The sequence below is a fragment of the Sinohyriopsis cumingii genome, chromosome 7 (genome assembly GCF_028554795.1).
Source record: "Sinohyriopsis cumingii isolate HCF-2022 chromosome 7, ASM2855479v2, whole genome shotgun sequence".
Taxonomy (NCBI): Eukaryota; Metazoa; Mollusca; class Bivalvia; order Unionida; family Unionidae; genus Sinohyriopsis; species Sinohyriopsis cumingii.
In genome coordinates, this window is record NC_142967.1 from 33,154,145 (window position 1) to 33,171,985 (window position 17,841).

At 36.3% G+C, this 17,841-nt stretch overlaps 1 protein-coding gene across 2 annotated transcripts in view; it reads left to right on the forward strand.

Moving 5' to 3' along the window:
* LOC149794988 (insulin-degrading enzyme-like) overlaps nt 1-17,841 on the forward strand; it is a 151,224-nt gene that overhangs the window by 128,995 nt on the left and 4,388 nt on the right. For both annotated transcript variants that reach the window (XM_089964649.1, XM_089964650.1), the window contains exons 27-28: nt 1,409-1,470; nt 16,436-16,585. In XM_089964649.1, coding sequence (XP_089820775.1) covers nt 1,409-1,470; nt 16,436-16,585 — 212 coding nt within the window. The remainder of the gene's footprint in view (nt 1-1,408; nt 1,471-16,435; nt 16,586-17,841) is intronic.

Below are 17,841 nucleotides of genomic sequence, written 5' to 3' on the forward strand. Positions count from 1 at the left end.
TTGTTCCATTGTTTCAATTTATTTTCAAAATTCCCATGAATACCGGTGAAAAGGAACCAAAGTTAGCTTCCATATCTCAGCCATCTTTGTATATTAAAAAAAAAATACAGCACATTCAGAGTAACCAAAGTCAGCTTCCAAGGTTGGCATGCTTTGTAATAATATAAAAAAAACTTTGTCTTTGATGTCCTGTTGGTAAGTTCAAAGAATGAGTTTACTGCTTACTGCCAGTTGTGTTTATTCACCACCCAGTCTTTTCTGTGCTTGACATCTTTAGTTATAATACAAATGGGCATTGATGTCTGTGGGTAAATAGTATATACAGCAATAACTTGCTTTAATCATACATTTGTAACCCATGCAAATGAAAAGATTGTCACTTGCGCACAGGTGAATGTGTTTTCAGATAATGATTTTTATTAGCGAGATACTGTCATATAGTTGACCTAGATATAATTGAGCTTTGGTTATTTTGCAGCTAACACCATGTCATGGGTGAATGACAGTTGTCTTTAAGACATTGGTTGATTATATCCCTCTCGTTAACAATTTTGTTGGATCCAGCCTTTGAGCACAACCAAACACAATTTGTTTCTCAGTGTTCATGTCAATGAACAACGTGTCGTTTTTTTATCATGCATAAGTGATACGTGCTTCAGTATGGATGCCTATGCTACACATACGGAGTTCATGGACATATTTTATTCTTTAATGCTCATGATGAAATAAAAGGAACGAATGTTAACAATACAAGATTAGATTCTTTCTTTTCATTATCAAAAAAGTGTTTTGTTTATCAATTTTATAGCAACTTACATATGGGGGGGGGGGCACAAATAAAATACAAATTTATTTGTTTCTTAAGTCTTGGGACATATGACATAGGTGAGTACAGTTTCACCGTAACTTTTGGGATAGGGAAAAAATTATTATTTTATCGTGTCCCAATATATACGGTAAATATGGTAATCAATAAATCATGGTCTCTCAAGACAGGTTGTCTCATATTACAGGTCATAACAGTATATAATCAATAAATATGGTCTCAAGACAGATTGTACCTTATTACAGGTCATAACAGTATATAATCAAAATATCATGATCTCTGAAGACAGGTTGTCCCTTATTACAGCTCATAACAATATTTAATCAATAGATATGGTCTCTCAAGATTGTACAGTCAAGCCTATCTTAAACATTCACCTCTGAAAAGTTAAAAAGAGTGTCTGTCTAATACAGGTTGCAGATTAAAAAGATGTTTATTTCTATAATAATTTGGAGTAAGGGACCAAGAGAAAGTGGCTGTTTAAGACCGGTGAATATAAATGATCTTTTGAAGGCAGGTCTGACTGTTGAAAAATGTGCTTTAGCTAACTTTATTCACTTTGCATATGTTTCTTTTTTGTAGATAACATAGAGGTTTCCTTTCTGAAAACAATTGGCAAGGAAGATTTGCACAAATTTTACAAGGTTTGTAAAGCTGTATAATTATTTAGATGTTTATGAATCAGTTATGTTCATTTTTGCTAAAAGTATGTCTTTTGTCAAGGAGAGTTGTTATAAAATACCACAAATGCTTTTTTCAGTGTATACTGAACTGGGACTAGTGAAAACCAAATGTCATAATGCTTAATGCCCCCACAGATCGGGGTCTTTACTCCTCAATTTAATATACAAATAAAATTTAGGTTTACTTAATTGGTGCAGAGGTAAATTTTAACATAGCAGTAAGCAACATGATAACTCATTGCTTGGACAAGTTATGAACAATGAATGCTCCCACGAACATTCTAATTTCAGCGACAGTCCTTAATTTGTCACTCTTTTAGCTTTTATTTGTCAAAAGAGTTTGATCAGCAGGTGAAAAAATGGCTACCTCGTGAACTTGATGTCTTGGTTGGATGAGTACTTGTTCACCTTCAGAAGAGCTGTTAGGGCAGCCAAAAAATGTTTCCGGTCTGCAGACAGTCCATGTTTCTCATTTCTGACTTTTGCACACTGTTTCCCCTTGGTAAGAAAAAAACATATCAGTTGACCCTAATTTTAAAACCACTGCTATACAAAACACACATTGGGAGGGTGGGGGGATTTTGATTAATACTCACAAGTTAAAAGTCATATTTTATAATAACTTTACGAAATGCACCTAAATGTAAACTAAGTTATCAGCTCTGCTCATAATGGAGGGACTTGTGATATTTTTTGTGAAATGGTGCAGATTAAACTTACAGTTTCAGTTGAAATACATAGACCCTGATCAAAAAGCACAACATGCAATATCTGATCTGGGTCTGGGCTCATTGAAGTTTGCTGCATAGCGTATATGGGTAACTACAGTATTATTTCTAAATGTGCATTACGTGTTTTATGACTGGAACTATTCTGAATTTCTAAAGAAAAATGATTTATTAAAGGGTGAAAATATCCTTCAGGTATAGACACGAACTGTATTGAATGAAAAGTCCAACTGGCCTGCTGGCACCAATGCCAGAGAGCATTATGGGCATGAGTGATAGCATCTTCTACTGTACTGACTAGCACTCCCCAAAGATGAATTACAAAGCTTTCAAATAATTACTTGGTACCAGTCATACCCAAAATAACTGCCTAGAAAATTGCACACATTGATTTGCAAAAGTGATATCAAGCTATAATGGAATTTCTGCTGAATTAGCCATTGTCTGCATCATATCTAACTGAAATTGAGATTTCATTTTCCATCCCAAGATATTGCAGTCTTAATTTGTTGAGACTGACATGAAGATTTTTCCTTCAGAAAATGGGGGAGGGGGGATTCACCTGCTTGACCCTTTTAAATAATACTTTGTATCAATGACATCTTAGACTAAGTACTTTGTACGATATGTAGTCCCAGTAACTTGTACCATGACATCTTTGACCCAATACTTTGTACCATGCCATTTTAGCCCCAGTACTTTGTACCATGACATCTTAGCCCCAGTATTTTGTACCATGACATCTTAGCCCCAGTATTTTGTACTATGACATCTTAGCCCCAGTATTTTGTACTATGACATCTTGGATCCAGTATTTTGTACTATGACCATTTAGCCCCAGTACTTTGTACCATGACATCTTAGCCCCAGTATTTTGTATTATGACATCTTAGATCCAGTATTTTGTACCATGACATCTTAGATCCAGTACTTTGTACCATGACATCTTTGACCCAATACTTTGTACCATGACATCTTAGCCCCAGTATTTTGTAGTATGACATTTTAGCCTCAGTACTTTGTACCATGACATCTTAGATGCAGTAATTTGTACCATGACATCTTTGACCCAATACTTTGTACCATGACATTTTAGCCTCAGTACTTTGTACCATGACATCTTAGATCCAGTACATTGTACCATGACATCTTAGATCCAGTACTTTGTACCAAGACCCAGTAATTTGTACCATGACATCTTTGACCCAATACTTTGTACCATGGCATTTTAGCCCCAGTACTTTGTACCATGACATCTTAGCCCCAGTATTTTGTACTATGACATCTTACCCCCAGTATTTTGTACTATGACATCTTGGATCCAGTATTTTGTACTATGACCATTTAGCCCCAGTACTTTGTACCATGACATCTTTGACCCAATACTTTGTACCATGACATCTTAGCCCCAGTATTTTGTAGTATGACATTTTAGCCTCAGTACTTTGTACCATGACATCTTAGATGCAGTAATTTGTACCATGACATCTTTGACCCAATACTTTGTACCATGACATCTTAGCCCCAGTATTTTGTAGTATGACATTTTAGCCTCAGTACTTGGTACCATGACATCTTAGATGCAGTAATTTGTACCATGACATCTTTGACCCAATACTTTGTACCATGACATTTTAGCCGCAGTACTTTGTACCATGACATCTTAGATCCAGTACTTTGTACCATGACATCTTAGCCCCAGTATTTTGTACTGTGACAGCTTAGACTTAGTACTTTGTATCATGACATCTTAGATCCAGTACTTTGTATCATGACATCATAGACCCACTACTTTCTACCATGACATCTTTGACCCAGTAATTTGTACCGTGACATCTTTGATCTGATACTTTGTACCATGACCTTTTAGCCCCAGTATTTTGTACCATGACATCTTAGATCCAGTATTTTGTATCATATGTAGGTCCATTACTTTGTACCATGACATCTTAGACCCAGTACTTTGTACCATATGTAGGCCCATTACTTTGTACCATGACATCTAAGACCCAGTATTTTGTATCATGACATTTTAGACCCAATATTTTGTACCATGACATTTTAGTCCCAGTATTTTGTGCCATGACATCTTAGACCCAGTACTTTGTACCATATGTAGGCCCATTACTTTGTACCATGACATCTTTGACCCAGTATTTTGTACCATGACATTTTAACCCCAATATTTTGTGCCATGACATCTTAGATCCAGTACTTTGTAGCAAGACATATTAGACCCAGTACTTTTTAGTATGACATCCTAGACCCCATACTTTGTACCATGACATTTTAGTCCCAGTTGCTCTCATACCATGATATTTTACCCCACCCACCCCCGTACTTTGTACCATGACATTTTTGCCCTAGTACTTTGTATTATGACATTTTGGCCTCAGCACTATTGTTTAATGACATTTTGACCACAGTACTTTGTACCATGACACTTTAGCCTGAGTACTTTGGATAATGACATTTGAGACTGAGTACTTTGTATAATGACATTTTAGACTGAGTACTTTGTATCTTGACCTTTTAGCCAGATTACTATTATTATTTCTTTTTAGCCTCTGTACTTAATATCATGACATTTTAGGCAGAGTACTTTGTACCATGATATTTTAGCCATAGTACTTTGTACCATGACATTATAGCCCCTGTATGATACTTTGTACCTTGTCATTTGAGCCCCAGTACTTTTTATCATGACATTTTAGTCCCTGTACTTTGTATCATGACATTTTACCCCAAGTACATTGTATCATGAAATTCTAGCCACAGTACTTTGTATCATGACATTTTAGCCCCTGTACTTTCTGTCTTGACATTTTAGCCACAGTACTTTGTGCCATGACATTTTAGCCACAATACTTTGTGCCGTGACATTTAGCCACAGTACATTGTACCATGACATTTTAGCCACAGTACTTTGTATCATGACATTTTAGTCCCTGTACTTTCTGTCTTGACATTTTAGCCACTGTACTTTGTGCCATGACATTTTAGCCACAATACTTTGTGCCATGACATTTTAGCCACAGTACATTGTACCATGACATTTTAGCCACATTATTTTGTACCATGACATTTAAACCACAGTACTTTGTGCCATGACATTTTAGCCACATTATTTTGTGCCATGACATTTTAGCCACAATACTTTGTACATTGACATTTTAGCCACAGTACTTTGTATCATGACATTTTAGCCACAGTACTTTGTGCCATGACATTTTAGCCACAGTACTTTGTACCATGACATTTTAGCCACAGTACTTTGTGCCATGACATTTTAGCCACAGTACTTTGTACCATGACATTTTAGCCACAGTACTTTGTGCCATGACATTTTAGCCACAGTACTGTGTGCCATGACATTTTAGCCACAGTACTTTATAGCATGACATTTTAGCCACAGTGTTTTGTATCTTGACATTATAGCCACATTACTTTGTATCATGACATTTTAGTCCGTGTACTTTGTACCATGACATTTTTGCCACAGTACTTTGTACCATGACATTTGAGCTCCAATTGCTTTTTTTATCATGAATCCTACCATCAGATCAGTCGGGGTCAGCTACCCTCATGTGTTCTTAGGCTTGGCACTTTATTGTATTTGCTTTAGCACTAAATAACCTACTTGTGTTGCTGTGTCCTAAAGTCAGACTAAACAAAAAGCAGTTCTGTGTTCTTACTGTGTGATCAGAAACTTGACATGTGTGTCTCACTTGTTACTGGATGATCGAGTCAAATGAAAATGACCTCATATCATCTTTTACTTCCTGTCTTTGGTAGCAGTTTAATAACAGTGACAAATGGATCAACATAGATTGATAAACTGGAACATTAATGTTGGTGCTTAGGAGCCTGGCTTTGAAGACTAATATGAAAAATTGATGTGGTTTAGTTAGCAGTGTCCTTTATTTCAAGCTTTACAGCAGACATAATATTGAACCAATGCACAGGAGTATCACTCAAAGCTAATGCACACAGAGATGATTGAAGCAATTATAAGAAATAACCAAGAATAGAAATCAATAAAATTTATGGATAATTCCAGTAACATTATTCCTCTCTTGAAGTTGGGATAAAGTTGTTATATATTTATTGGAAAATCTCAGCATTAATAGTTCTCAATTATGGTTCTGCAATAGAATCCTATTCTCATGGGTAATAAACAGCATGTACCAGTCATTAGCCTGTAGGAGACTGGCTCAATTACAAACAACTTAAAATGCAGGTATTGGTATATTAGAGAAGTGCAGTGTAGATCGAACCTACTCCATTAATCCTGTCATTTTGCTACTGCCGACACTACAACCACAGTTTCTGTTGTTACTACTACCATCTTCACTGTTTGTTTCTCTGTGAAATACATTACCTGATCACATTACATTAGGATAACTTTGTTTCCTGCCACTGAATCCAACCCTACCAGAAAGGCGAAAAATGTCTGTCTATTTATTATAGATAGACAAAGGGAAGCAACTCATATCCTGTTTCTATCAGCTCGGTGGTTAACGTTATACCTGGATATACCAGTTCTTATTTTAACTGTCATGTTGTAGATATGCCCTGCGTTATAATCCACTTTATCTAGTATTTGGATTTCATCTTCCATCTTTTATTTTCAGTGGTATAGTATGTCAGAATGTTGTTTTATATGTGCATACAATTTTGTTTTCAAATTTTCCTTATTGTCACATTTGATTTCAGTCACTAAATTCAATTTCACTGGAAAAAAATTTGGGTACTGTACTTATCAACTGTTTTAAGTCATTTCAGTAACATGCTTTACATTATTTATATATTTGTTTGTTGACTGCCCTTCTTTACTAGCTTCTTCTTTAAAGAGTTAACAACCATGTGCAAGAAGCGTAAACAATTAAGGTCATGGAGGATGGTAACAATATGTGTCTATGAATGCAAATGCTTATGGGCACGCATATGTCTGTGTACTTTGGTCAGAAATATGTGGACCATCATTTTGAAAAGCAGCTCAAGGGCCTTAGCAAACTCAAAGACACCATAGCAATCATCGATTAGTCTCATTGGGGATGTCGATGCCCTCTTGATCCCTCCCCAAAACATGTAGATACGGAAATAGTACCAGAACTGACTATATCCATGAATGCAGTAGAATTGTTGAATAATCTTATGGGTGATGTTGACATGCCCTCTCCCCATCTCTCGAAGATACAGAAACAGTACCAGAACCAACTGTATCAATGAATGCAGTAGAATTGTTGATTAGTCTCATGGGGATGTTGACATGCCCTCTCCACACCTCATGCAGATACAGAATACCATGGCACAAGAGTGAATAGAGTAGAATATAGTCTCATGGGTGATGCCTTACTCCCAAACAGTGTTAGAGCATGTTGTATCTATATATACAGTATGAAGTTTTGGGATCACATGTGATCAACATGACACCAAAGATTTTGTTGTTGATAAGTTCAGCAGTAGAAATTAATATATTTCATTCCCTCTGGGGATAAGCCTAGGACTTTGCCAGTGATGTTTGAGGGTTCACAAGTGAATATGACTACATCCATGAGGCATTAGGTCTTGTAATCAATATCACTCCATCTATGAGGAATGAGGGTTTACAGTCAAAGTTTTCTCCTGCCCAAGAGGTGTTGGCATGTACAACTATCATCCATGCATGAACATATTAAGGAAACAAGCCTGACTTGAAGATTTACAATTCTGCCAATATTGTACAGACTGATGGTCCATGCCCATACCATACAAACTGATGGTCCATGCCCATGTCATACAGACTGATGGTCCATGCCCATATCATACAGACTGATGGTCCATGCCCATATCATACAGACTGATGGTCCATGCCCATATCATACAGACTGATGGTCCATGCCCATATCATACAGACTGATGGTCCATGCCCATATCATACAGACTGATGGTCCATGCCCATATCATACAGATTGATGTTCCATGCCCATATCATACAGACTGATGGTCCATGCCCATATCATACAGATTGATGGTCCATGCCCATATCATACAGACTGATGGACCATGCCTATATTGTACAGACTGATGGTCCATGCCCATATCATACAGATTGATGGTCCATGCCCATATCATACAGACTGATGGACCATGCCTATATTGTACAGACTGATGGTCCATGCCCATATCATACAGACTGATGGACCATGCCTATATCATACAGACTGATGGTCCATGCCCATATCATACAGATTGATGGTCCATGCCCATATCATACAGACTGATGGTCCATGCCTATATTGTACAGACTGATGGTCCATGCCCATATCATACAGACTGATGGACCATGCCCATATCATACAGACTGATGGACCATGCCCATATCATACAGATTGATGGTCCATGCCCATATCATACAGACTGATGGACCATGCCCATATCATACAGATTGATGGTCCATGCCCATATCATACAGACTGATGGACCATGCCTATATTGTACAGACTGATGGTCCATGCCCATATCATACAGACTGATGGTCCATGCCCATATCATACAGACTGATTGTCCATGCAAATGTGGTACAGACTGACAATCCATGTAAATATGGCACACACTGACAGTCCATGCAGTTATTGTACAGACTGACAGTCCATGCAAATATGGTACAGACTGATGGTCCATGTAAATATGGTACAGACTGATGGTCCATACTGATCATACCGCACCAGCTAGCCAGACTGCAAGGCATTTTTCATCTTTTGGTATGCCATTCCAACTACTGACCAACCAATTCAGCCATACAAATGAGCTAAGTATGATTACAGTGGTGAGAAGTCCATTATCTCTGACTGGTGAACTGGCCATCCAGATAAACTGCATAACTGGACAACCATACTTCACTAATTGGTCAGACCACAAGGCATATACCATATTTGGATGCCATTTTGATAGCTAACTAACTGGTCCAGGTGTATGAATGAGCTATTTACTGGTGAGCTGGCTGACAAATGACCAGAGTGAACATGAAATACATAGAGAACAAGTGAAACGGGCCATACGTGACCAGCATTCCATAATATAATCATTACTGACAGCATACTCAAATGGCAGAATAATGATGCATGCTGATGATACTTTATCATCATTTCCCGTTGATGAAGGTGATGAAACAGAATGCTGGAACTTGCTGATCAGACAATGGAATGGACAGAATTTAGTTCATGATGACGATCAAGGAAATCTATAGGATTTTGTTTTCATCAGAATACCCTACACCATCATCATTCAATTCTACCTACAAGTTCAATGTCTTGGTGGATGTAAATGATGATGATGATGGTTTGTCATTTAGAATCTGGCCACAGTTTTTAAAGATTGCAAACTTTATCAGGTGTCTCTATTTGAGATCCTGGTAACACAAGAACTTGTTCATGTTGAGTCAATTGCCTGCAACTTTTTCCCCCATAGAGTCATGTAAAGAGATTTTGTATCCACACACACCTTGTGTTAACGTTCATAAATGTCATAGACAAGTCTTCAGTGGAACGTTAAAATTTATCATAAATGTTGTGCTGCCCCTATGAAAACAAATTCATGACTTCATGAACAATTGAGAACGGTTCATGAATGTTCATGAACGTTCTTGAAATGTTTATGATCAGTTCATTATTTTAGTTCATGAACAAATATTCATGAAAGTTCCTCAACTAAGTTCATGAACACTTCAAGAATTTTGATGAATCATGTACCTGAAGTTCATGAACATAATGATGAACTTTTATGAACCATTATAACTTTAAAAAGTTTGAAACAAATGTTGAGCTTTGTTCATGAACAATTCAAGAACTTTGATGAACAACTATGATATTTATTGAAAATGTTCAGGATATTTCTATACCATTTCTTTACCATTATATTCATGAAATATTCCTGAAAATTCATAATACAAACTTCTTTACAAGATTTGTTTCATAAATTAAAGGTGCAAAAATTAAACTGTAGAGATTTTTATTCTGATACTCTGAGTTAGTTTTAGATTATAAGATATGGCAAATATCTTCTGTTGAGCATTAACAAAATCAGTGTATCCCCTAGGGGTGCAAGACTGAGAGTCAAAAATCTCCTTGGTGTGAGAACTGGGGGTCAGACTGTGTAAAAAACAAACTTTGGTATCAAAACTGAGGGTCAAATACAAAATTTGGGGGTCTCTGAAGCGCAAATGAGGGTAAAGGGAAACACTGCAAAATATACTTGGTAGAAAAGCTTTCATTGACTTTGTTCTACCATTTGCAGATACAGATATACAAAACTGCAATCCTTTATTTGAAAACACTATGTCCATGTATATTAGGCATCCTAACAATGAACTGTTGCACATTAGTGATTTTCACATCTATCAGGAACAAATTTTCCACAAATGTCTCCACAGACACCAGTTCACAATGCGGGTCCATTTGTACAGGGGCAAGATGTTTTCCAGCAGAAAAATGTCCAATAATAGAATTATTAGTATGATGCAGTGGCACAGAAACTGCAAATACCTTTCTGCCCTCTTCAAGCATAACAAAATATTTGACCATAACAGCTTTACCTTCATCTGTCAGCACAGCATTGCATACTCTTTTTGTCATCCTAGAGTAGCTTGCAGAATAAAATCGTCTCCCATTCAATACTATTCTAGTGACCTTTTTCACGTGATACATTCGTACATAGTGTTGAAAGAATAGCAGTTGTGTACTCATCTTCAGACAATATGGTGACAGCACCAGCAAGGTCACAATTATCAGCTTTCTTCAGATTTGTCCAAGTATTTTTTGAATTTAGCTGAAGAGCATTTCTCAGTTGGCCCGGTGCTTCCTTGAATTTTATTATTTGATGCATTACATTGCCTGTTCCATTCACTGCCTGCAGAATCATGGAATTGGAATCTTCAAATGAAAAACAACTCCAACACCAAAGTGGACCCAATTTGCTTACATAGCTGCATAAATGAGATCCTATATTGTGAACATTTAAGCCACATGAGCCATCTGAGTAAAGCTTACAAAACTGTGAATAAAACAAATTCAATAAATGCTCAGCTCTGTGTACTTATCCTGTGTGATGGTATCTCCAAGAAGTATATATATATACCTTCAGATAATAAAGCAAAGTGCTCTAAATAAGTATCCTTCAGGATACCAACAAGACAAGGAAGTGCATATTAAAGTAACCATGCTTGTAATTTTGTAGCTTTGAAACTACTGTAATGCTTTTCAAGGTCTCTGGGTAGCCTTTCGATGAATTCAGGAGGCTGAATATTTTTCAGTTATTTGGAAATAAGTTTGAGCTTACTGCCTACAAAATAGTCCTTCTTGCATTCAGTTGATGAGAACCATTTGTACAATAATGTTTTGGTAACTCCTAACAGAATACCATGCAAATAGTCAGAGGGATTCCAGTCACAAAATGAAATTCTTTCAACTCTGCCAATCCTGATAATCCTTTGAAACCTTTAATTCTGTGTCTTTCATCTGAAATTTCCATGGCAGACCAGATGCTCCCTTCTGTTCTTAGTAAATACTTTTCCTTCCAGAAAGATTTGAATAGGTAAACAACGGCATATGAGTTACACTTGTTCATCAAATATTAGGTCATCTTGGCCTTTTTAGAAAACCCATGACCTCCATTCACATCACACGAAGTTTGTTTGAATTACAGTACATCTCAACCATGGAGCTTTATGAATGGATCTGTGCAATGTTTACATGACTCATCTTACAGTATAAACCCATTCATAAATAATATTAGTATTTAATGTTATTAACTAAATAACCTTTGCAGATTATGGTCATTGATAATAATACACATAATATGGATATACATAAAAATCCAAAAATTCTATGGTTGCAGGGATGGGAAGGCAAGATCAGCCTATATTTTTGTTTCTGGAGTCATCTGTTTAACAGTTGTGTTTGCTGTGTAGACACAACAAAGTCAGAATGTTTGGAGTCAGTATATCAGTTGATCTTGATATCTTTTGTTGTAAATGCTGTTGTTTCTAAATGAGAAAATACCTTCTGGTCAAAACATTGAACTGTATTAGTTTTTGATAGATTGAAAAGACACTGCTAAAGATTGTATGCAAAAATTAAAGTTCAAGAAATTATGCTTCCTATATTAAGCTTTCATCTGTAATAGTTTTAAGTATACCAAGCACTGCCGTTTTCATACAGACTGAAAAATTTGCTGATCAGAACTTGGGTTGTAATAAACCAATGATAAAGTAGCACACTGTGTGAGGTATAAGTATTATGACAATGGCTGATAAAAATAAACTTCATGCTGAGATCTGAATGAGTTGGATTGTATTCAATCGAGTGAACATTATTCAACTTTTAGAGGAACGTGCTTTGCACTTCTCCTTATTCTTTGCTTGAATGCAGTTGAACAGACAGCATTCAGTAAAAAATATAGGAAGAGAAGTTCATTTAAGTAAATGGAGAAGCAGTACATTAATTTAACATATTAGAATGGGATATTTAAGGATTCTAAATGTGAGGCACATGTAAAGTTAATTGTCACATGAATCTAGTAATTGACTAAACTGAATTTTTGGGTTAACAATGTCTTTTAGATAACAGGGATAATGGATTCAGTGTATACTTGTTGTAAGGCATTTTAAGATAAGACAGCAACAACATGTCAAAAGGCAGACTATCTCAAACTGACACAACTTGCATAGGATGGATTTAGATTCCACATTTATTTAAATGATATCAGGGATTAAAGTTTATGCATAGCATCTATACTAGCTTGTAAATCCAGTCAAACTGCAAAAAATAAAGATCCCAATCTGCGATAGCAAAATGTGACTGCAGATCAGGGTCTATGTTGTTTGCTCTACAGCACGTATGGAACCAGTTTTATCAATTTATCTTTATTCTTTTTGGCAAGTCTTGTGATATTTCTACAAGTAAACTTAATTTCAAAACCAATCTTACCACACAGCCAGTACAAGTTTTTCTTTTATCATAGCAATAACATGAATATAAAAACTATATCATATAACACTTAAGAAATCATAATTTTCACACATTTTTGCACACAATGCCCATTTAAAATATGCTTGATGACATGTTAACCCATGACAGACTTTTATAGGTATACGTACATCATGAGGATTGTCATTTTACAAATGCCAGGTATTGAATTTCCTTTCTGTTTCATGATGAAAATTGGTCTTGTTTTGTGTGCCTGATAATTAAGCTAAGAATAGAATTGCTATCAGTAATCCTGGGATGCATTCGAAAAATGTTCAGAGAAAGAATTTAGGGTGTTCAAAGTCTTGGATAAAGATGATTCTAGATTGTTATTATTTCTATTAATAGTTCAGCTATATAACAGTATTTTGTTGTTTGCTGTTGTGGAAATGCATAATGCATGATTTTCTGTACTGCAATTCTTTCATAGTGTTTCTTTTATCTTACAAATCTTTGTATTCCTGACAATTTGTCCAATTTAATAGCCATATTTTCTCTTTCTCCTAGATAAACGCTTACCATGAGATTGCAAGAGAATGTAAACATGGTACACGGTACCATTATTGGGTGTTTGGGTAAAGTTTAATTGGTGGGTGGGGTACAAATCAAGACCAGGGGATATTTATCCTGTTAAAAATAAAAATGTATAAACTTCAGTTTGCCTCATATGTGTATGTCTTGTTCCTAATGACACTATATGAACAGTACTCAATCCAGTCTTGATAGAGCCATACATGAGGTTGACTTATTCAGGAATGACTCGCTAACGATGGATGAGGATCCTTTCAAATGGTGGACGCTCAGCAGTACAAGTCTCCACTCCATGCACAAGTAGCCAGGAAAAGGCTATGCATTCCTGCAACTTTCATGCCATCGGAGAGAGTCTTTTGTACAGCAGGAGACATTGTTACTGCACAGAGGGCAGCTTTGAGTTCAGACGCTGTCGATATGTCAACTGTCTCAAGAAAAATATGCAGTGACTTATTTAACATTTCGCTAAAAAGATTTAATAAGATAGTTAAGATGTTTTGAGACATTTAGAACAACGCTCCGGTGAAGTTTAAATGAAAACAAAAAAAGACTAGTTATAAATATGTGTTTGGTATATCATAATACAGTTTGGGGCATATCATTGCACCCCAAATTTCTATCATGATTTCTTCATTTTTTACCAATGTTATCCATGTGCTAACCTCTATTAACATTATCAACAGTATCACCGGTGTCACCATATATGCATGCTTGTAAGTTGAGTCAAACAGCAAACAGCAAAGATCCAGATCTATTGTAATATAATGCACCTGCAGATCAGGGTCTGTATAGTTTTCTCTACTGATTACTCCTAAAAAAAAAACTGCACAGACCCAGATCTGCCAGCATGTGATACAGTGGCAGGTCCGAATCTGTGCAGTTTGTAGTTGGACACACCATGTAAGTGGGTACATATTACATCATCGCTGGTTCTAATTATACTACTATCTAGTCCTGCTAGAATGACATCTTTGATATAGTAAATGCATTGAAGTAAGAAAGCAAATAGATTTTGATCAATCTGAAATTGTCGGTGCACACACACCTTATGATTATATACTACATCTTTATGCTTGACTGGCTTGGATTCAATTTTGTGCTCAAAGTGTTTAATCTCAAGCACTGTTTATGCTAGAATAATCAAAGTATACATATCTGTTAGTACCACACTTTTAGGGGCCCCGAGTGGCCGAGTGGTCTAAAGCGCTCTTCGTTATGGATCACTGCCATCTCACCTCTGTCTGCGGCGGTTCGAGTCTAAGATTCAGCCAATGTGGGCATGTGAGAAAGCCTGCCAGTAGCTTCTCGTGGGTCGGTGGTTCTTTCCGGGGTTTTCCGGGTTCTTCCTCCACCGTTAATACTGGCCGCCATGTATAGCCTATCGTGCTGAAAAATGGCGTTAAACCCCACAACAACAACAACAACCACACTTTTACAACAAAAGGTCAGGGATCTGCACTCACATCTTACTTGCTTAGGTTAAGTTTGTGCATTCAGCTCATGACAAATTTTTTTACATCCTGTATACATACTGTTCTACGTGAAATCATTAAACATGGTAAGCAGATACATCTAGATGAGTAGTACACACACACCACAAAAGTATGTCACTGTGACCCTTATGTCATGTATCATGAACTTTGGTTAACTTGTTTTAATTGTTCATGCTATAAACTAGATGATTGTATACATATTAATACCACACTCGCAAAAGAGGTTATAGTAACCCACATTTCACACTGTTTGCTTAAGTGAAGCATTTGTATTCAGTTCGTGAAGACAGGCTATGCACATACTATACGTTTTAGAATCGTGAAAGTTGGGGTGGAGGTGCATCTTGATGAGCACTAGTAGAGGTATATCGTTGTGACCTATATGATATGCTTCACTGACTTGGGGTTAATTTTATATTTGATGCTTGTTTCTCAGGCACTTTTAAGCTGAGATTGTTCATGACATGCATCTTTCATTGTACTAAACCCTTAGAACAAAAATTTCTCATTGTGACCTATGTTTTCATCTTTTATTGATGTTGGTTTGTTTGATTTTTCTAGCTTATGAACATGTGTTTATGGCATGTTACATGCATTCTGTCTTCCCTAAAATCTAAAAAATTGGTAAGGGAATGCGTCTTGATAAGTACTTTACCCATATTGGAGAAAAAAAGAGGTCTCTGTGATCTGTATTTCATGCTTCAGTGACTATGTTGATTTGTTTTGGCAAGTTCATTTATTGTGTGCCATTTATGTTTAAATCATGAAACTTGATAACTGGATGCACCACTGTTAGTACTATGTCATTGCAACCAAAGAAAAAGTCGCTGTGTTGTTGTTGTATTGGGTTTAATGACATCTTTCAGCACATGATAGAATATACATTATTCCTGGTGGAGAAAGAAAAATCCAGGTAAGAACCACTGACCCACAAGAAGCTTCTGGTATGTTTTCTCACATTTTCACGCTGGCCGAACCTTAGACATCTACCCTTGAAAAAAGAGGTGAGTTGTTGGTGATCTGTAAAAATGAGTACCTTAGACCACTTGGGGCCCCTGATAGGTTAAGTTCAACAGGATATCTGTACATTATAGATGTGGAAGAGTACAGACAATGATAGTAACTTATGATATAGGTTTAATATTAAATTTACATATTTATCTCTCAGGATAAGATTGCCCATGATGCTCCTGGGAGACACAAGTTGTCTGTCCATGTGCTGTCAACTGCAGAGTCCCCTAATGGGCCCAAGGTTACACCGGTGCAAGATGGAGATGAACAGTCCATGGACCTTCTTCAAGTTCCTCAGCTTCCTAAAGTAAGTTGGCTCTTAAGTTGTAATAGAAGCTGCTTCTTTCTGTTTTGGCTTTTAAAACAGTTACAGTAGTGTAAAGATAGGATCTTTTCATATATGTGTATGTGACACTTGATTTATTCCATAGATGTGTTTCTGAGGTTATGGAGTAAATTGGCATAAATTGAAAGTTATTTTCCTGTAAGTTACTTGTAAATTAAGGAAGTTCTTGGTCAAATTATACCTGTAAGTTTTCAAGTAATGATTATTAATCAATATTTTAAAACAAATAACACATATAATATGTATATGAGTTGCATGCAAGTCGCAGTATATGGCACCAACAATGGAGTAAAAAACACTTTGGCACAAATTGAACGTTATTTCTTCATTATAATGGTGTTAAGTGAAGGCATGCAAATAGCAAGCATCACAAGTAGTCCAGTCTGCTTTAACAGATACAGATCATAAATATAGGACCTTTTCATATATGCAGTCCAGCCAGCTTTAAGCAGGCACTCTGGAGAGTGAGAAAAGTGGCCTGCATTACAGGTGTTCATCACTAAGAGTAATTTTGTTCAGAAGACCTCACAAAATTGGCTGATTAAGAAAGGAGATTGGTTAACAAAGGTTACCATTATGATACATTTGACTAATTTAACAGAAAATGTGTGCTGGAATAGATGAATATGACATATTTTGCAATAGACTGTCTCTTTATCTATCTATCTGTCTATATATCTATCTGTCTGCCTGCCTGTCTGTCTGTCTGTCATCATCATCATCATCATCATCATCGTCATCATCATCATCTATCTACCTATCTATCTATTTATCTATCTATCTATATATCTATCTATCTCTCTATCTAATCTGTCTGTCTGTCTGTCTATCTGTCTGTATTATCTCTATATGGCTGTAAATAGGACTGTAGATACACTATAGCCATATAGAGATAATACAGCCATTTAGTGAGTCGACATTCTTGTAGTGAGACTGTAACGATATAGTGAGGCTGCACCCAAATAGCAAGCCTTATTGATGAGACTACAGCTGTACTGTGAGACTGCCTTATAAGAACATTATTATTTCACTACTGTAATGGGGATCACCTTATAACAGGAATGTGTTATAATGAAGGGCCCTATAGTGAGGGAGTGCTTTAAAAATATAATTTTCTTCTTTTATGGAGTATAGCAGTTGTGGTAAATTCATGATGTACTGAAATCACACTGATTTCACAGCATGATCCTAGAACTGAATGGTATATTTTCTTAATT